Below are 22,655 nucleotides of genomic sequence, written 5' to 3' on the forward strand. Positions count from 1 at the left end.
GCGTTTGGACATGAGTAGTGTAGTTACATCTGCCAACGCGGCTAGCACTTTATGTTGCGCAGCACGCGTCGCGGCGGTGCACAGTGGGGCGGCTCCATACAAATGCTGGCCAAGCGAAAAAATATCTTCAAATCATGGAAAATACATGGTTTTTATATAATTTTGGGACGCTGAGTCCGAATTTGATATTATTTTTGCATGAAAATGCGTATTTTTGACGCCAGGGAAAATTTCATGTTTTTTATATATATTATATGAGGAAAATTTTACGTCGGTTTCAATCTTTTGGAAAATAAAATGCATGATGCTTGAAAGACTTTCATATGCCATAAAAAACATAAAATATTAATCAGTTATTAAGAAAAAGAAAAAAAAATTAAAAATATGCTTCGTGTTGAAAATTGCTGACTTGTTTTTTTTTTTTCAAAGTGACTATTGATTCTTTTTATCGCATTCGCATTTTTTTTCCATTCACTTTCATCTTCATCTTTATTTTTGTGTTCATTTTCAATACAGTTTTAATATCTTCAAGAAGGGTTTTCGAAATGCAGTTTCTAACGTCAAAATAATTATTCACTATTTGCTCTGTAGAAATTAGCAGGCGATGTATTATGTTATGGTTTATGTTTACACGATTGTTTTTACATGTGACTGGTATGATATAAACTTAAAACATGACTTTGGTAGTCAGTGCTGGTGATCCAAAACATAAACAATGACTAGTTTTTGATACTTCGTAAATTATCGAAATATAGATCAGTTAAACTTGTAAATATGCAAATAGTGTGATTAATTATACTGAAACTTGTTTGAAAACGTTGTTATTATCAGACTAATATGAGCCATTTGTTATTATGTAGACGGTTTGCAGTGTACAATTCAAATTTACATTTTTGAAATCCGACATGTGCCGAACACTCGTTGTTTCTCTTCGAAAGAAAGGTACTCTGCGCAACTCTGCGCAAGATCGGACTAGATGCATTTTAAGGCATTTTTTCCAAGCTATCTTTTTAAAACTAATGCCAATAGTGCCAAACCCTGCCGTTTAAACTTTAAACGCTGTTTTATGCCAAAAATACGTAATTTTTTGATTCCGTCAATTTATACATATATACATTATCCAATGATGAGGATTATACATTATCCAATGATGAGGATTATACATTATCCAATGATGAGGATTTATTCTCCACTATTTTATAGACAACTTTCACTTAGACGTCATCAAGATTTAAGTTACTCTTGGGGCTCCAGCAAATTTCGCAACATTGCATTTTTTTCAAGAAAAACGCTAAAAAATGCTGACTCAGTACACTTTGAAAAATCATAGAAAATTCAAATTTTGTCGTAATGCTCTAAAAATTTGGATCCTGTCACTTCAATAGTATACAACTATAGAAAAACTATAATTGAAATGAAATTCACATTTTCAATTTTGGGTCGATGGCCAGCGATTCCCCACTGCGGTGGTGTACTTTGTCCGAAGCTAATTTAGATTTTCGCATCGCTAAGTACAGGTCAGACTCGATTATATATAGTCTCTGATTTTTTTCCACTATATATAATCGAATTTTATATATAATCGAATCAGAGAAAAAATTTATTTTATTCATTTTACATGAATGTTTTATTATTTTCGAATAAATAGGAAGAATTTTATTTTTGACTCATCCCCCTAAAAGTAAGCAAACACAGTTCTTATAAAAATTATACATATATCTTGTAGTTATTCCTGGTGTAATTGCTGTCAAATGGAAAGAAAAAGTTAGATCAGTATATATTGATTTGTCAACTCGTTTGTTTTTAATTTCTCAAATTTTTGAAAATTTTCAAATTATTCGTTTGTTTCTAAATTTTTGTAATTTCTTTTTTTTAATTTTTGAAATTATTTTTATTAGGATAATTTTATTAAGGTATTTCAATTTCTTTTAATTTTTAAATTCTTTAAAAAAAACCAAAATTTTTCATTGTTTTTAATTATTTTTTATTTTTTTCCCTTTCTATCAAGCGTAACGTATTTTTTGGATGCTCTCTTACGAAATTTTCGCTCTAGATCACATTTGAAATTTAAAAAAAAAAATTTTGCTGCTGTATATACTGCCGTTCTTATGCACGCTGGGACAACTATGCTTGGAACGGCAGTATAATCGAGTTTGAAATTATATATAATAGAATCATATACATATAATCGAGTCAATATATAATCGAGTCTCTATATAATCAAATCCGACCTTTATATCATCGGCCTAACAGATAGATACTTTTGAATTCGATAGTTATCAGGAGGCTAATTTTTCAAGTCAATTTGTATGCGGGAAATTCTTTTTCGTTATACATTAATAGTGTTCTCCATACATTGTTGATGATCCTATTCATGCATCAAACATCAATGTTGAAGTCCGCCTGCTTCGCCTTCGCCTTAATCCGCTCCTGGGTACCAGAAACAACTAACAACTCACAACTAAAATTGAGCTAGTTTCAACAATTCAATTTAGGTGGCCTCTAATGTTTCTGCTGAATTGCAATCTACCTTTAATTTTTTGCATCTAAAAAAAACACAGTTTGTAAGACGGTTATCAACCAATACATCACAAAACTATCAACTCAATTGTAGAACGTGATTTGTCAGGGCATAAGGATTGACATTTTCCACTATTTAAGCATAACGAATCAGAAAAAAAATGGACTGAAAAATTAGCCTACTGATAACGATGGATATAAAAAGAATAGAGTATATATCGGCTTATCTGTTGGGCCAATGATATAAGCGAAGCAAGAATCTGAATAAGCTTCGGAAAAATATAAATTACAGCCGCGCGCAACGCAACATATGGTATAATGCTAGCCGCGTTGGCAGAAGTAAAAACACTACTTGTGCCTGTCGGCGCTTTGCGACGTATAACTACGACGGACTTCAGCATTTCGCATGAAGAAATATTCAAACTATATCTCCACCTCATTTGTCCTCGAGCAATTATCGCTAAACATCAACAACAACAACAACAAACTTCTCCACCAAAAAATAACGTGCATCTGTAAGCAGTGCCCCAATTCCATCCGATACAGCGAAAAAGCATTCACCGACCGTTTTTTGACCGTTCAGACAGCCAGTCAAGAACCAGTCAAGAACGAGAGAAACGAAAGTAAAACACGCCACATGCTGCCGATCATACTCTAGTTTGCTCCGTTCAACATACATTCATACATCGAGCGGGAGAGTTTTAAAATTGGCTTCTCCGAAACTGCGGTCGCTATCGTTAGAAAAAAAATCGTCACACGAGAGAAAGAGAAAAACTTGTTTTCGTTCGCCCGATCGTTTCTGCCGTTCAATTCAAACGAAAAAAGCATGTGCATTCATCGCAGTCACAATCAAATTTCGATCCCTTCTCAAGCACTGTTCATGACTTCAAGCACCGAAAGTAGCTCATCACACACAATCGATTTCAAGATGCGGCTGGTCGTCTTCCTGGTGGGATCTTCATCACTTCAAGCACCGAAAGTTGCTAATCACACACAATTGATTTCGAGATGCGGCCGGTCGTTTACTTTAATCAGGATCGAACCCATCCCATTGCTAATATAATGTTTAGCTTCCACGCATGCGGTCCATGGGCGGAAGTCTGCACTTCTTGATTTTCCACGATGGTGACAGTTTGGTCCCCCACCGTTTTTACTGTTTCTTCATGAGATGGGTTATTTCCATTTTCTGATACTTTTTATTTTCACTATTCAACATTCTTAATAAACTTTTTCACTGTCAACTACTTCACGGTCGCCATGAACTAAACTATTTTTGTTGCAATTTCCTCGGGACTGTGATACCATAGTTTTGAGGTGTGATACCACACATGTCTAGTTTTGGACTGACTTTTATTAAGTTAATTTGAAATAAGTAAACTTATTCTCTACACAACTTATTTTCTACACAGAGTATATAATTCTAGTCATGATTGCTAGTCATGAGTTTTGAAGTTGTATTCAGGTGTTCAAGCTGAGTTCACCAATCACGCGTAACACTCATAGGTGTTGGTAAACTCCATAACGTACCCCTTTTTCGAACGCGCATCTCGACAACAGCGCGACCGCAGCGCGAAGAAGGTCGCCGTGAAACAAAACAAACAGAACTAGGCCATCTGGCAATATTGTTGCTGTTCGAGTGGTGAGCTTGCTCTTGGCCAGCATTCTTTGCTATGCGGAAAAGAAACAAGCTTGAATGTAGAAAGCAAAGTTGCTGATTATCACAATCATTCATGATTCATCATCGTCGCTGCTCACTAGTGACTTGGTACTAGAGCTGCGGCCTATCGCATCATCAAGTATAACAGTGCTTAATGAACTGTTTGGGTGTATTCTATCCTTTACTTCTTCTCCTGCTATTGTATCTCACTGAGTTACCACATTCGGCCACCCGAAAAAAAGTTACTCACCATCAATTCGACTTACAGCTGAAGCGAACGAAGCGTCGGGAAAGACCAATAACGTTTACAAAGGAAAAAAAACACCGTTGGTTTTGGTAAGAATAGATTCGTACAAGACCCAAACAAACGTCGCCGCCTAGGGTGAGCAAGCGAATTCTCTGTTTATCGAATAGGGTGTTCGATACATCTGAGAAGGGGTGTATTCTTGACAGAATAAATTTTGCGGAATATAGTTTAAGGAATTAGTTTAGATGTTCGCACGTATTGTTCGAGATGTTTGAAAAGGAAAAAATGACATTCTTTCAATGTATGTTTTCATTTTTATGTTTCTTGAAGTCAACTGATTATAGGTTTCTGGAATTTAAAATGAATTTAACAAAACTGAAAGCATCGATAAGGCACCTATATTTTATTGCCCCTGTGGCAGCTGCCTTTTCCTTCACAACATCCTTCATCTTTGTTTTTAACGCGGGGCAGTTCATCACTGCTAGACTCTTTTAATTTTTAAAAACTACAACTACGCAGCACTGTTGGCTGAAGAAAGCTAATCGCTTCGGTACACCAAAAAAAAAAGACCCGAAGAATATGACTGATGCAAATCGTACGAACGGTGCGAACGATGCAAATGAAGTGAATGATGCGAATCATCTGAACATTCTGAGTGATTACCACGGAAAAAAACCTCTGTCTTCTCTATTGATCTGATCGGGTCCGAAGCGAAGATGGTGCGAAGTGAAAAAAAACTTCTCATACGTGAGTCACTCACCATGGTACGGGACAATCAACGCGTTCGTTTCATTTATGAGTGCATGTTTTGTTGCCACTGAACTGAGTACTTCTGGTTGCAGACAACGTATTTGAGTGTAATGAAGTGATAATCAGCAACACTGGTAGAAAGTTGATATTTGATATTGAGAACACAACAAGGAACAAATTGCAGTAAACACTTGACTTGTTGTGTTAATGGAAAAGGAGGTCTAGCGGTTCTGTAAAATAAGATTTCACAGTCCGTCAATTAAGTACCAGGATCGTAAAGATCTAGGGTACATTTTTAGCGTGGGAATATTTTACCACAGATGGAACAAACTGACTTGGTATGGTTTTTCAAGATTTTCGAAACAAACAATGCTATTTTTTAACAGTTTTTCTGGAATATATATATGAAAGTAGACTCATTGGTGATAAAATTCCCTAGGCTTTTGCAGTTATTGCTATACCTTTCTACAAGTAAGACAAAAATCGCAAAATGAAATAGTGTGCTATAACTATTCTATTAAAACTAATACATACCTTCTGCAGATGACTTTCCGAAAAGGTAGTTGCCTTAAGATCCAAAGCCCTTTTTACTACTGTTTCTATAATGAGCATCATGACATCGCATTGCAGAAGATTTGAAAGCATACTGTAATAAAAGAAAGGTGGGATTAGTCAGACAATTAAATAGAAAATTTGAAGATGATTTACAGAGGAAAATATAAAATTGTTGGATTGGCCAGCATAGTCTCCTAACTTAAACCGTTAAGAGCCAGTTCGCGAGAGGTTCAATCGCATGTTGTTTTGATGTTCTCCGATTGGGATGAAATTTTCAGCGTTTGTTTGTCTATTCAAGGTAGGAAGTTTTGCAAAATTTGAATTTTTTTTATTGAGGTTAAGTGGGATAAAACGGCCCTTGAAAATGATATGTGCAAAAACGTCCAAATTCTAAAAAGTGCAATAACTCCTGCTAGACTTGATGGATTTTTCTAAAAGTTTGTGGTATTATTCTACACTAAAAATACTTCAAAACGCATGGTCACAATATATGGCAAAAAGGTAACATGACGAAAAAAACGCATTTTACTTTTAAAAATCGTCAATTTTCAGAGCCATGCTACTCTTCTCAATATCGCTAGAAAAAATATCTGGATATATCATTTTGTAGAGCAACTCAAGAGGTTTAATGTCATGTATAAGCCAAGTGTGCCAAATGGGGTAAAACGACCCTAGAAGGTGTTTTTTTAAACAGTCAAAATCACTATCTAGACTTAACAGATTTTGCTGAAAATTTAGATAACCACTCAACCTTATCAGAACTACCGACTTTACCAGAGGATACGCCATTTAGGGTAAAACGTTTCTTGAAGAATTTTTTTTCGAAAATTGCCGTCAAAACCACCAAAACTGCAAGAACTCGGGTTAGACTTGATAGATTTACTGAACATTTAGATTATTGCCCTACTTAAACACGAACTTAAGGGCAAGATGGCAAAAGTGACAAATAGATTTAAATGACGAAAAAAATATTTTTCTTGGAAAACACTTGGCGATTTTCGGGGTGCTATTTTCTCTACAGCAGCGGTTCTCAACCTTTTTTTGTCCGCGTACCCCTTGGCGATATTTCCCAAATCAATTGTACCCCTTGGTTTGTAATGTTCTCGCAGAGTGAGAGAGAGTAGTGGTAGATCACGTTGTGGTAGTCTAGTTTAGGTTTCAAATTGAACTGTGATTTGTTTGATTGCTACAGTCATGTTTTAGGAGCAAGTTTGAACAACAAATAATGTATTATAAAAAAATTCCTTTGTCCGCCAATACTGATTTTTCTTTCGCGTACCTCCAGAAGGCTCTCGCGTACCCCTAGGGGTACGCGTACCCCCGGTTGAGAACCACTGCTCTACAGAAATGGTCCAGAACCCAAAGTTTGCATTTTATAAAACAACTAATAAGCTTTTATTTGATATCAAACAAGATGCATCATTTGGAAATTGACTAAAAAGGACTGATAGTTTCAAGAAAAGTATCAAACCTGGTATAAGACATGGTTGAAGCAAATGAAGTTAGTTATTGTTTGCGTTTCATGTTCATCTTTATGATTTGATTTACTTCTAAATTTACTGTCATCGTTCTCATCCTTCGCTTTTTGCCTTTTTCCTAGAAAGGTATAGCAATCACTTGCAGAACCGAAAGTATAAAAGTGCTCCAAAGGGCCGAATGGCATATATCACTCGACTCAGCTCGACGAGCTGAGCATTTTCTGTATGTATGTGTGTGAGTATGTGCACATTTTTATTCTCACTCACTTTTCTCAGAGATGGCTGGACCGATTTTCATGAAATTAATTGCAAATGAAAGGCCTTATCGTCTCATAAGACCCTACTGAATTTCATTGTAACTGGATTTTTAGTTTAGAGGTTATGTATCGAAATGTAAAAATCATGAAACATAATTATCTCGAAAACTTCACAACCGATTTGAACAAAATTAATTTCAAATGAACGGGCTGCCTGAAAAACCCTTAACTTTTGAATATTATAAAGATTGAACTTGTGGTTCAAAAGTTATGAAAAGAAACGTGTTCTGGAGACTATTTAATCATGTTTCTCAGAGATGGCTGATTTCCATAAAATCAGAGTCAAATGGAAGGTCTAGTTGCCCCATAAGACCCTATTGATTTGTTTTGCAATCGAACTATTACTTTGCCTGTTAGGTTTAAAAATGTGAAATCCAGTTATGAAAAGGAACATATTCCGAAGACTACTTGGACTCACTCACTTTTCTCAGAGATGGCTGACCCGATTTCCACAAAATTAGTGTCAATTAATAAGTCTAGCTGCCTCATAACACCCTATTAAATTTTACTTTAATCGAACTGTAACTTCGTCTGTAATGAACCGATATGTGAAAATCACAAAACTTCATTATCTCAGAAACTACACAACCGATTTGATCAATATTATTATCAGATGAGCGGGCTAGTTAAGGGTTAACTGATGAATTATGATTAAATACATGGTTTCAAAGATTGGCTGCCCTATACGTTCCCATTTCTTTTGATTATAATCGAACTTAAGCAACCGTTATGTATTAAATTGTTAATAGACTAACCAAAGTCTTTTACCTCAAAGATTATATGACTTATTTCCAAAAACTAAAAGTGTTCGTCTTTAAATTCAAAATGGTGTCCAGGGTCAATGTTTGGTGTTTTTGCATCATATCGATTACGGAAATATCCATATTGAGTATTATTCGGTCATTTTCGACTGTTCCCTAGAAGTTAGCATTTAGCAATTCAAAGTGGTGCCTGAGGTCAATTGTTAGCTAATTATATCAATCTGGCTTCAGAGATACTCATATTGGCTGGTATTTGGTTATTTGAGGCTGTTTTTCACAAACCGGAAGTCGCCATCTTGGATTTAAAAATGGTATTTAAGATAATTTCTAGCCTCTGAGTGTTATTCTGCTTGAAGAAACACGCTTATTGGGTGTTATTTGATCATTTCCGGCTGTTTTCCAGGAACCGGAAGTTGCTATCTTACAATTCATAATGGTGTCTGAGGTCAATCTTTAGCTTCTTGCTACATTCGGGCTCTGGATATACTCATATTAGGTGGTATTTGGCCACTTTGGGCTGTATTTCAGAATCCGAAAGTCGTCATTTTGGACTTTAAAATTGCCTGTGAAATCAATTTCTGTCATCTGGGCGTAAGTCTGGTTCCGAAAAAAATCATATTGAGTGGTAAGCGGTCATTTCCGGCTGTTCGCTAGACACAGGAAGTCACCATCTTAAAATTTAAGATTGTGTCTGTGATTAATTTTTAGCTTCTGGGCATCTTTCTGGTTCGGAGAAACTCATATTTAATGTGAATCGTCCATTTCAGGCTGTTTTGCAGGAACCGGAAGTTGCCATTTTACAATTCAAAATGTTGTCTGAAGTCGATTTGTGGCTCCAGTGCATCATTGCGATTCCGGAAATACCCATATTGGGTGGTATTTGGTCATTTGCCGCTCTGAAACCGGAAGTCGCCCTTTTGAATTTCATAATGGCATTTGGAGATAATTTCTGGATTTTGACCGTCATACTGGTTAAAGGAAAACTCATATTGGGTGGTATTTGGTCATTTTCAGCAGTTTTCAAAAACCGGAAGTCGCCATCTTAGAATTCAAAATTCTATCTTTGGTCGATTTTAGCTCCTGTGTATTATTCTACATCCGAATATTATTATATTGGGTGGAAATCGGCCATTTTTGCCTGTTTTCCAATCCAAAATGTTGCCTGAGGTCGATTATGGAACATATTTGTTATCACTAAAAACATTTACCTGCCAAATATGGTTCCATTTAGTTGATTAGTTCGCGAGATGTGCAGAAATTTGTGCAAAAACATGTGCTTCCAGAAGAGGGAGGGGCGTCGAACCATTATGGACATATTTGTTATCTCTAAAAACATTCACATACCAAATTTGGTTGTATTTTCTTGATTGGTTCTTGAGCTGTGCGAAATTTGTGTTTCATTCGTATGGCACCCTCCCTTCTAAAAGAAGGAGGGGTGTCAAAACATTCTGGACATATTTTTTACCATTAAAAATATCTACCTGCCAAACTTGGTTCCATTTAGTTGATTAGTTCTCGAGATGTGCAGAGATTTGTGTTTCATCCAACTATAACTATGGATATATTTTGTTACCCCTTAAAACATCCACATGCCAAATTCGGTTTCATTTGCTTGGTTGGTTTTTGAGTTGTGCAGAAATTTATGTTTCATTTGTATGGGACCCCTCCCTTCTAGAAGAGTAAATCTATTTTTACAAATAAAAGTTTGAATGAGAAAGGCTGGGTCTGACCGCTAGGTGGATTAACATAGGTTTTTCCAGACTGTTGGTCAAAAAATCGTACTACTCTGGTTGCTGTTGTATCAATAAAAATTACAATCATTTGAAAAAATCACCACTTCGAACACTGATGCTCAACAATTTATACTCATGATGTTCTTCAACGTTCATCAAAGCACCATCTTTCTAAGTTTTGCCTGTATAAATATTGCAGGAAGTCGTGCAAATAATGATTTTATTTACTCCACGGATAATTAGGAACTCGGTTGAAATTATTTATTTTCGCAACCATCATATGGATAATATCTTTTACCTTGTTTGATGCTTATCTTGAACTTAGTGAAAAAGTCAAGAAAAACTTTAGTCCTTTTAAGTCAGTTTCCGAATGATGTATCTGGATTGTATATCAAATAAAATCTCTTTAGTTGTTCGGATTCTGGACCTTTTCTGTAGAGAAAATAGCACCCCGAAAATCGCCAATTATTTTCCAAGAAAAATATTTTTTTAGTCATGTTAATCTATTTGTCACTTTTGTCTTCTTGCCCTTTCCAGGGTGGCCACTCAAAACCCGAAATTAAATTCCCGGTTTTCTCCCGGATCGTTCAAATATTTTTGCCTTTCTCCTAGAAAGGTATAGCAATCACTGGAAAAACCAAAGGTATAAAAGTGCTCCAAAGGGTCGAATCTCGTATATCAATTGACTTAGTTTGACGAGCTGAGCATTTTCTGTATGTGTGTGTGTGTATGTGTGTGTGTAACGCTCTCCAAATCTCAATCGATTTTTTCAGAGATGGCTGGACCGATCTTCATGAAATTAATTGCAAATGAGAGGTCAAGTTGCCCCATAAGACCCTATTCAATTTCATTGCAATCGGATTTTTAGTTTAGAGGTTATGTTAAAGAATGTGAAAATCAAGAAACATGATTATCACAGAAACTATTCAATCGATTCTAACAAAATCGGTTTAAAATAAACGAGCTACCTAAAAAACCCTTAACTTTTGAGTTTCATGAAGATTTAACGTGTGGTTCAGAAGTTACAGAAAGAAACGTGTTCTAGAGAGTGTTTAATCTCACTCATGTTTCTCAGAGATGGCTGAACCGATTTCCACAAAATCAGTGTCATTTGGAAGGTCTAATTACCCCATAAGACCCTATTGATTTTTTTTTGTAATCGGACTATTACTTTGCCTGTTATGTTTAAAAATGTGAAATCCAGCTTTGAAAAGAAACATATTCCGAAGACTACTTAAACTCACTCACTTTTCTCAGAGATGGCTGAACCGATTTCCACGAAATTAGTGTCAAATGAAAGGTCTAGTTACCCCATAAGACCCTATTGATTTTTTTGCAATCGGACTATTACTTTGCCTGTTATGTTTAAAAATGTGAAATCTAGCTATGAAAAGGAACATATTCCGAAGAATACATAAACTCACTCACTTTTCTCAGAGATGGCTGAACCGATTTTCACGAAATTAGTGTCAAATGGAAGGTCTAGCTGACTCATAACACTCTGTTGAATTTTACTGTAATCGAGCTGTAACTTCGTCTGTAATGTACCGAATTGTGAAAATCACGAAACTTCATTATCTCAGAAAGTACACAACCTATTTGATCAATAGTATTATCAGATGAACGGGCTAATTAAGGGTTAACTGATGAATTATGATTTAACACGTGGTTTCAAAGTTTGGCTGCCCTATACGTTCCCATTTCATTTGATTATAATCGAACTTAAGCAACCGTTATGTATTAAATTGTTAATAAAACAACGAAAGTCTATTATCTCAAAGATTACACGACTTATTTGAACATAACTAGTGTCATACGAACGAGTCATCTCTCAAACTCACAAATAACAAACTTCATAGCAATTTGATATGTAGTTCAAAAGTTATGGAAAGAAAAGAAATTCAAAGGCTATTTAAAAGTATACCTGCTTTGATCAATATATGTGGCCTCAAAATAATTTAAATGTGTTATCGTACCATTTGAATGTTCCCGGTATCGCTCGTGATTGAATTGTTCGAAATTAAGAGTCATTTCTTTTATTTCGCTATTTCTTGAGCATTCACATTATATATATTTTTATATATTTTATTTTATACATTTTATACTTCAATTACAACATCATTATTTTAGAACCCAAAAAGTGAATACACATTCACTGGATTGAAGCGTTCATGTAAATCTATTTTTACAAATAATAAGTTTGAATGAGAAAAGCTGGGTCTGACCGCTAGGTGGATTAATTTAGGTTTTCTGGTTGATTGTACTTTTGAATTCTGTAATTTTCCATGCAGTTAAGGAATAAAAAAGCGTGACTTTCGATTTTCATCTCAATATGCTCTAAGTCACTTCTTGACGTGTTCAGCATTATTGGAATCAAGAGATATAGTCGCAAAAAATCGAAAAATGCGAAGGATGTCACCTTTCCGAGGGGAGATGTCAACAAGTATCTTATAAACAACGCATATAATACTCATTACCGAGGAATTCTAGGCTAAATTAAGTTTGAAGTAATCGTTTTTACCTCAACCAGATAAGATTCAATATATAAAAGAGTAATATATAAAAGAGTATTTTCATAACACTTAGAACACGTTACTTCAGCAGCTCACGCATCTCCTCATCAATATTAATTTCGTGTCCTCCTTCGACAACCTGTACTGTATCGTACACCAAGCGCTGCGCTACAAGTCTGTCTTTTTCCAAATTCATGACTACGCACTCCTTGTTCACGGAGAAACCCCGCTCCAACGTGGCATTGCCATGCGATAGAATCAGAATCTTCTTAATAAACACAGTAAAGTTAGGAAGTTTCCTGCCTGAAGCAGCTATCAGATCTCTACAAAAAGTATCAAGGTAGGAAGTCAGCAATGTCTTCGTCGAATGCATACTCAATAGTTGTGAGTATTCTTGGCGACATCTATCAGCTACAGTTCCCGCGATATTATCGTTGTGAACCATTTGCTCTAGGCAAAATTCGACCCATTTGAACGCTACTTCCGGGGATCTTACCTTGGTCAAGTTAGCTTCCAAGAGAAAGATGAATAAAAACAAAAACTGTTTTATGCACTGTAAGATATGTCAGCCATCTTTTCCGGGTCACAGGACTAGTCTTTTTTTGGTTAAGTATTCGAGGAAACTTACTTAAGAAATTTTGGTCGTGTGATCGCCATGAGATGGCTGACAAAAAATGGGTTTGTATGGCACAATCCCACCCTCACTGGCACAATCTCACCCCGGCTTATAATGTTCAGTGAAATTCCCGGTTTGTTCCCGGTTTTTCCCGGTTCCAAACGATTCCAGGTTTTTTACCGGTTCTCCCGGTTGGGTGGCCACCCTGGGCCTTTCGTATTAAACTAGAGTAATAAGAGTAAATAGAGTAAAAGTCTAACCCGATTTCTTGCAGTTTTGACGGCATTTTTCGAAAAAAAATTCTTCAAGGAACTCCGAGTTTTACCCCGAATGGCGTATCCTATGGTAAAGTAGGTAGTTCTGGTAAGGTAGAGTGATTATCCAAATTTTCAGCAAAATCTATTAAGTCTAGCAGGAAATATAGTTATTTTAGTGATTTCGACGGTTTTTTGAAAAAAAGAATCATTCTCGTGTCGTTTTACCCCAATTGGCACACTTGGCTTATACATGACATTAAACCTCTTGAGTTGCTCTACAAAACGCTATATTCAGATATTTTTTCTAGCGATGTTGAGAAGAGCAGGATGGCACTGAAAATTGACAATTTTTTGAAGAAAAATGCATTTTTTTCGTCATGTTACCTCTTTGCTATATATTGTGACCATGCTTAGTGTACCACTGGAATAATACCACAAATTTTTAGAAAAATCCATCAAATCTAGCAGGAGTTATTGCACTTTTTAGAATTTGGACGTTTTTGGACATATCATTTTCAAGGGCCGTTTTACCCACTTAACCTTGATGAAAAAAGTGAAATTTTGCAAAACTTCCTACCTTGAATAGACAAACAAACGCTGAAAATTTCATCCCAATCGGAGAACATCAAAACAACGTCCCTCAGAAAGGTGGTTGCGGCTCTCGCGAACTGGCTCTTAAGTCCTACGCAAAGCATCATCTGCAGAATGAAACATACTCATGGAACGTCGTAACGTGAAATGCTAGTCCAGCTTCTACTCGTGAAAACCTGGTGGTAAACATACTACGAAGAATAAATATGGTTTTACAAAACAAAGGACACTAAGAAACATGTGTGATGAAATATGTGATGATGTAAAAGTGAGTTTTGTAACGTTAAAGGTCACTTTGCTAACGATATGTAGAGACATAAAGCTTATATGGAATGTTTTGTATGTATATTTCAAAAGTGTATTTTTTTCACCACCTTAAAACCACTTACTCACGCAAAAAACTTTTGAAATCACCGCCACAGAGAAATTCCAGTTATTTCTCCGTTCCTCTTTGAAAAAGAGTGTCTACAGATCGTAATAAAGTAACATAACATCATGTAACAACTAAAATCAGTGCCCAAATATGTAAAATTAACCAAAACTGCAAGTGTATTTATTATTTTCTCCATGACTGTATATCGGAATGGCGACTCATTTTCTGAAAATAAATTCCCTAATATTCCTGATGTTCCAAATTTTTTCCTTGACTATTCAAATTTATTTTAAACTGATTCAAGTTATGACTATAAAAGGTTGCCATACATCGTAAAAATCGCGCTGCACAATCGGCCAAACGTCTTCGAGATTCCGATGGGAAATCAGTCAACGTAACAGTCGATACCATTAAAATGGGTACAAAAGCAGCTACTGCAATTTCTTCTATTTGCCTCGATCCTCGTCTGGAAGCCGACTTTATTTGGGTCTATCTATCTGCCTTCCATCCGAATACCACAGAAAGGCAAGTAGCGTCTTTGGTTACGGACTGTCTAGAATTAGCTACCAACACCAAAGTTAAAGTGGTCAAACTAGTTCCTAAGGGAAAAGATTTAAATACGCTCAATTGCGTGTCTTTTAAAATTGGCTTAAACGAACGATTCAAAGAAAAAGCACTATCTTGCGACTCTTGGCCCGAACATATACGGTTTCGGCAGTTTGAAGATAACCGTGCAAAAAACTTACCGAGAGTTGTCAGTATAGCCTCTGTGGATCACCCGGAAACGGCAACTCTACCAACCTTGAGCTTGGTGAACATGGACGTGCAGGAATTTCGAGACTGCCAGGACGCACGCAACGATGCATGATGGGAGCTTCTTCCAACCCCGAAACAGGTCCTTTCGTCAACTTTATGCGCCACGCACCGGTATTTGCTTGCTGCCATCATAGTCGTCCTGGCTCTGTTAACGGCGGTTTCGAAGAAGTCTTCCAGCCTGCACTTTCAGGCAAGTATGCGTGTAATGTAGGACGTTCTCTCGGTGATTTTTCGAATAGTTTCAGTCAGTTTCGTCTACAAGCCACTACAATCAACAATTAGTGTATTCCGAATGCAGCAGATTTTTTGATGTCACCGCTGTTCCGCCAACAAGCTACTGTGATGAACAGCCAGTCGTTTCGGATGGTAGCGGATTTTCTGTCCAGCCAATTCTGCAACCGGGCCGCACTGTAGAAAGTATTATGGAAGCTCCCGACCCTTCCAACCCAGTCGAGCAAAACGCAGCCAGCGCTCTTCACAGCCGTCCCGGTCCTGTGGTCGGTTGTGGTTCGGGAGTCTTCCAAAATGTAATTGCAGGCAAGTACCCCAGTAACTTATGTAAAGAACCATCTGTACCTGATGCATCATTTTTCAGTCCATGCAACTCGCAACCAAACTCATGCATTGGGGACCATCTCACCGACCACGATGTGCGCATTTATTACCAAAACGTGGGAGGCATGAACTGCGACGTGAATGCCTACCTCCTGGCTGCTTCCGATGACTGCTACGACGTAGTCGTGTTAACAGAAACCTGGCTCGACTCGCGTACGCTCTCTCATCAGGTGTTCGGTCCTGAATTCGAAGTTTTCCGTTGTGATCGTGGACCCGTAAATAGTCGGAAACTTTTTGGAGGTGAATACTTGTCACGGTGTCGCGAAGGTTAAAGACTAAAGAAGTGAAAAAAGATCTGTGGGATAGCATCGAGCAGGTGTTGGTATGCATTGAGCTTGCGAATCGAAAGGTCTACCTGTGTGGGATTTATGTTCCACCCGATCGAGTACGCGATGATACATTACTTGGAGTCCACTCCCAGTCCGTTATGTCAGTAATCGATATGGCAACTGCAACCGATGAGCTTATCGTTATCGGCGATTTTAACCTACCCGGTATTACATGGCAACCATCGAATAGCGGTTTTCTCCATCCAGACCCTGATCACTCTACTCTGCATATTGGAGCTATACGGTTTCTCGACTGCTACAGTTCTGCCACGCTGCGACAGATCAACCACGTGACTAACGAGAACAATCGCTGCCTGGACCTCTGTTTCGTCAGCGCGCAGGACGTTGCTCCGGTTGTTTCACTCGCTCCATCACCTCTGGTCAAGCAAGTAAGGCACCACCCTCCATTATTTCTCGCCCTCAAGAACTTTTCGGTAAACCTTACGGAAACCGTCACACCTGTCTCTTACAACTTCCTAAAAGCCGATCACCGGAGCATTACCGAATTTTTTGCCGCTATCGACTGGGTCGGTGTTCTTGATGGCCGTGATGCCAATAGCGCTGCACTGACGTTATCGCACATAATCATTCACGCTATTGACCGACATGTTTCCAAGATAGTTCGTTCATTTAATAGTAAGCCTTGGATGACCCGCGAGCTTCGCATGTTGAAGACCAAAAAAAAAGGCTGCACTCAGGACTTACTCCAGGTTTGGTACGCTTCCGTTCCGCGAGCACTACAAAAAGTTGAACACAGCGTATAAGAGGACCAGTCAGAGTTGTTTTAGACGACACCTGCAAAGCATCCAGCGCAGTTTGAAGGCGAAACCAAAAACATTTTGGAGACACGTTAGCGCTCAACAAAGAGAATCGAGTCTTCCTTCAACGATGACTTTCAACGGCAAGGTTGCCTCCGAGCCGGAGAAGGTCTGCCAACTCTTTGCTGAAAAATTCGCGCAGACTTTTTGCAACGATGTGACCCCGGCTGACCAAGTAACTCAGGCTGCTCAAAACGTTCCGATTGTAGTTGGGAGTAGTTTTAGCAGACTCAACATTGATGAAGCAATGATCTCTCAAGCCGCCTCAATATTGAAATCATCGACAAAATTGGGTCCGGATGGAATTCCGTCGGCATTCTTAAAAAAGTATATTGAGAGTCTGCTAACCCCTCTTCAGCTTGTGTTTGGCCTGTCCCTGTCAAGCGGAATATTTCCGTCTGCATGGAAAATCGCATACATGTTTCCCGTCCACAAAAGAGGAGAGCGCAAGGACGTGAACAACTACCGAGGAATATCGTCATTATGTGCCATTTCTAAATTGTTTCAGCTTGTTGTTATGACTCCTTTGCTGTCGCACTGCAAACAATACCTGAGCGAGGATCAACACGGTTTCGTCTCGGGTAGATCAACATCTTCAAATCTCTTGTGTCTCACATCGTATGTTGCGGAAAGCATGGCAGATCGCGCTCAAACGGACCTCATTTATACTGATTTGTCCGCGGCGTTTGACAAAATCAATCACGCTATTACGATTGCCAAACTCGAAAGACTCGGCATCAGTGGCTGTATATTACGTTGGTGCCATTCCTACCTTGTCGGTCGGAAACTGATTGTGACAATTGATGATTTTCAGGCGAATGCTTTTTTGGCCTCATCCGGTATCCCACAAGGAAGCCACCTGGGACCGTTAATCTTCTTGTTGTACTTCAATGATGTTAACTACGTACTTAAATGCCCTCGCTTATCCTTCGCTGACGATTTGAAGATTTACATGAAAATCCGTTCCATGGTGGATGCAATTTGCCTCCAGTGTGAATTTGACGCCTTCTTAAATTGGTGCAACCTTAACTGTATGCTTGTTAATCCTGAGAAATGTTCTGTAATTTCCTTCGCTCGTATTCGCCATCCTGTCATCTTCAACTATAAGCTCTGTGGTACCGAAATTCAACGTGTCGACCATGTAAAAGATCTCGGCGTTATCTTGGATAGCCAACTATCGTTTAAACGGCATGTCTCATACATCGTGGATAAGGCATCCGATTTTTGGGATTCATTTTCCGTATCGCAAAGGACTTTACGAGCGTGTATTGCCTCAAGGCATTATATTGTTCGCTCGTCCGTTCTACTCTCGAATACTGTTCCGTTGTCTGGCACCCATATTACCAAAACGGGATGGTAAGGATTGAATCGATTCAACGGCGCTTTTTACGCTTTGCTTTGCGTCGGCTACCTTGGCAAAACCAGTATCGTTTACCGGGTTATGAGAGCCGATGCCGACTGATTCACTTGGAGACTCTCCACGCACGAAGAAACATCGCAAGGGCTTTGTTTGCTGCCGATATGTTGCAGGGAAAAATCGATTGCCCTGCTATTCTGAGGGAAATCAATTTGAACGTACGACCTAGGGCACTGCGGAATAATGCTATGCTGAGGATACCTTTTCAACGCACTAACTACGCACAAAACAGCGCTATAGTCGGTATACAGTGAGCCTTCAACAGAGTAGCGGCCGTCTTTGATTTTAATTTATCACGTGTTGCAATCCGCCGTCATTTTCCTGTGTTTTTTACTACTAACGACGACTAAGAGAATTGTTACTGTAATATTTTGTATTGTATTGTATTGTATTAAAGCGATCGTGACTGTAATTAGTTTAAGATAATTAGCCATCATTGGGACATTTGTTGTCTGTTGATGTAGATTATAATGAATAAAACCAGAATAAACAAATAAATAAAACCAGGTTTTTCCACCTAAACCTCAAAGCTAAAAAGGATCAGACTTAAGGGGTTATATCTACCAAAATTTTTTTTCTTGTCATTTTTTTATTGGTTAAAATCATGCTTAAACTATCCTAGAATCAAAATCTACATCGCCCAAGTACTGATCTAAGCTCAAAATTCGTTTAAATCAATTTTTACTGAACACCTTTCATGCGCCAAAAAAAAAAAAATTTCGTTCATTTTGGCGATGCTCGTTTATGTTTTTAATTTCGAGGCTTTGTAAACTAGTAGAAGTTACCTATGATCGATATCGTGTTTCAAATTTGTAGTATAGAGGTCGCTGCATCAAGTTTCGACCGTTACAGCGCCTGTACAGCACGTGTTTACTAACGAATTCCATTTGTTTAGTCGATCAACCGTTCTCGTTGTGTACGTTCTTTGTTCGAGTTTTTTGATACTTTTCAACTGTGAGTTATACTCAAAAGTACTTAAATATGAGTGACAAGTTTGAGTTTTGATGATGATGGTCCCGCCTCTTACCCCTACAAAGATTTAAGGTAGACGATTTATCTATAAGATAATTAGTTATTACTTCAATTAAACCAGAAAGCAAAAAAACGGACTGGTTTTGTCAATACAGATATAAAATCCTCCATAATATTCCAGTGCTTAAACGGCAGTAATACCGAATAAAAAAAATTTAAACACAAATTTCTAAGCCGTTCTACGACCAAGATTACCAAGTTCTAATTATTTTACTTCTTTCAATCAATTGGACATTATTCACATCTGAATTAAGCCAACATCCAATCTAGCCCACAGCTAAATTGCTACAGTCCCAACAAGGCCATTCCCGCCGAACTCAGCAAGCAAAGCACAGGTAAACCGTGAACTTAACATGAGACTCATGAGGATGTCCCCACCTAGGGAAGTCTAGAAAATCTACAACTCGAAAAAGTCCTAGAACAGCTAGGAATTTCAACGTCCAAAGACAATCAAAAGTGTCATAATTTTCCCGAGTAATCCGACGTATGGCCAGAACTACTTAAAAGTTTATTGTGTCACAAAAACTCAATTTTCATAACATACATCAGCATAATACATCTGTATGTATGTAAATAAAAAAAAACATTTTTTTTTTTTTTCTTCACATAACATTTATTTGACACGGCACAAATACAATTTAATGTTTAACGGCGCCAATTATATCTGATGACTTAAAAACTAAAGCAAATTTTTTATCCTCGCTGCCGACTACGAGCTGAAATTAAGTCTAACTTAAAACTAGCATGGGATTTCCAATCAGTGTTTTGTTGTTCAATGGTCGTCTGATAATCGTCGAATGGCATGTATGGATTCGTTCTGCTGAGCCACGATGTCGTGAGTTGGGACAGAGGCTCGTAGTCCTTGGGTCCTGGTTCTATTGTGCGGGGTCTGGTTGCTGGTTTTGTGCTTAAGGTTCAAACGTGTTCTTGTCGTTTTGTTGGGTGTAGACGGAGGGGAACGGGACTAGACTGGGGCGTGGATGGATTTCAGGAAAACGTATATAAGGGACATGTAGGATAGGTCACGGCTCGCCAAGACATCACGAACAGGAACAGCCGGCTGTCTACCCTCGGCCTGCAGGGAAGCTATTAATTTAGACCTGGCGTCACGGTGTACAGGGCATGACCAAACCACATGCTCTATGTCGTGATAACCTTCACCACAGGCACAGATACCACTTTCCCCGAGCCCAACACGACGGAGGAGCGCGTCAAATCTATAGTGATTGGACATAAGCCGGGACATCACGCAAATGAAATCCCGACCTACATCCAACCCCTTGAACCACGGGTTCGTCGATACTTTGGGGATTATGGAATGTAACCACCTTCCCAATTCCCCTCTGGTCCAAGCATTTTGCCAACTGATGATCGTATTCTGACGTACAAGTGCGAAAAATTCATTAAAGGCAATTGGTCTTTCATAAATATCACCGTTTGTTGCGCCCACCTTAGCCAAAGAGTCCGCTTTCTCATTACCCGGTATCGAGCAGTGAGAAGGGACCCACGCTAAGGTAATCTGAGTAGATTTTTCGGATAAAGCACTCAGATGTTCCCGTATTTTCCCCAGGAAATACGGAGAGTGCTTAACATCTTTCATCGATCGGAGAGCCTCAATGGAACTGAGACTGTCCGTAAAGATGAAATAATGGTCCGTGGGCATTTTTTCGATAATCCCTAGGGTGTACTGAATTGCAGCTAATTCTGCGACGTAAACAGAAGCAGGATTATCGAGCTTATGGGAGACGGTTAAATTGTTATTGAAGATACCGAAGCCAGTGGACCCATCAAGAAGTGATCCGTCAGTGTAGTACATATTGTCGCAGTTGATGTTTCGATATTTATTGGAAAAAATTTTAGGGATCTGCTGCACGCGTAAATGATCCGGGATTCCACGAGTTTCTTCTATCATGGATGTATCGAAAAACACAGTAGAATCAGAAGTATTTGATAAGTCGACACGATTTGGAATATTCGAAGAAGGGTTAATATTTTGGGACATGTGATTGAAATATAATGTCATAAAACGGGTTTGAGAATTAAGTTCGATTAACCTTTCAAAATTTTCAATCACGGGACGGTTCAAGACCTCACATTTGATTAGAATACGAGAAGACAGGCTCCAGAAGCGGGTTTTCAATGGTAGTACTCCGGCTAAAACCTCCAAACTCATCGTATGGGTCGACTGCATGCAACCTAAGGCGATACGCAAACAACGATATTGTATTCGCTCCAGTTTGATCAAATGTGTGTTTGCTGCGGAGCGGAAGCAGAAACACCCGTATTCAATAACAGACAATATCGTTGTTTGGTAAAGCCTTATAAGGTCTCCTGGATGGGCTCCCCACCATTGTCCGGTTATTGTACGAAGAAAATTCACTCTTTGTTGACATTTTTTCATCAGATACCTCACGTGACAACCCCAGGTGCCTTTAGAGTCGAACCAGACACCAAGATATTTGTGTACCAAAACCTGAGAAATCGTTTTACCCATTAATTGTGTTTGAAGCTGAGCAGGTTCATGCTTCCTAGAAAAAACTACTATCTCAGTCTTCTCCGGAGAGAATTCGATACCTAGCTGTAAAGCCCAAGCAGACAAATTGTCCAAGGTATCTTGCAATGGTCCTTGCAAATCGGCAGCTTTGGCTCCTGTAACAGAGATTACACTGTCGTCTGCAAGTTGTCTTATCGTGCATGAATTTGCCAGACATTCGTCGATGTCATTTACATAAAAGTTGTAAAGAAGGGGGCTTAAACATGAGCCCTGGGGAAGACCCATGTAGCTAATGCGAAAAGTTGCCAAATCGCCATGCGTAAAATGCATGTGCTTTTCGGACAACAAATTGTGCAAAAAATTGTTCAAAATTGGAGAAAATCCTTGTCGGTGAAGTTTACCCGAAAGAATGTCAATAGAAACGGAATCAAAAGCCCCCTTAATGTCCAAGAACGCAGACGCCATTTGTTCTTTACGAGCATACGCCAGCTGAATATCTGTTGAAAGCAACGCAAGACAATCATTCGTCCCTTTGGCACGGCGGAAGCCAAATTGAGTTTCTGATAGTAGACCATTTGATTCGACCCAGTGGTCTAAACGACGGAGTATCATTTTTTCCATCAATTTCCGGATACAGGATAGCATTGCAATCGGCCTATAAGAGTTGTGATTAGAAGCTGGTTTCCCTGGTTTTTGGATGGCGATCACCTTCACTTGCCTCCAATCCTGCGGTACAATGTTTTGCTCCAGGAACTTATTGAACAAG

General features: G+C 38.4%; 1 protein-coding gene across 1 annotated transcript in view; it reads right to left on the minus strand.

Annotated features, from left to right (window-relative positions):
- The window catches only part of LOC129718617 (E3 ubiquitin-protein ligase UBR1), a 504,745-nt gene that overhangs the window by 257,354 nt on the left and 224,736 nt on the right, over positions 1-22,655 (minus strand). Inside the window, exon 7 of the mRNA XM_055669553.1 lies at positions 5,709-5,820. Within this exon, the coding sequence (XP_055525528.1) occupies positions 5,709-5,820 (112 nt within the window). The remainder of the gene's footprint in view (positions 1-5,708; positions 5,821-22,655) is intronic.

This window comes from Wyeomyia smithii, chromosome 1 (assembly GCF_029784165.1).
Source record: "Wyeomyia smithii strain HCP4-BCI-WySm-NY-G18 chromosome 1, ASM2978416v1, whole genome shotgun sequence".
Lineage (NCBI taxonomy): Eukaryota > Metazoa > Arthropoda > Insecta > Diptera > Culicidae > Wyeomyia > Wyeomyia smithii.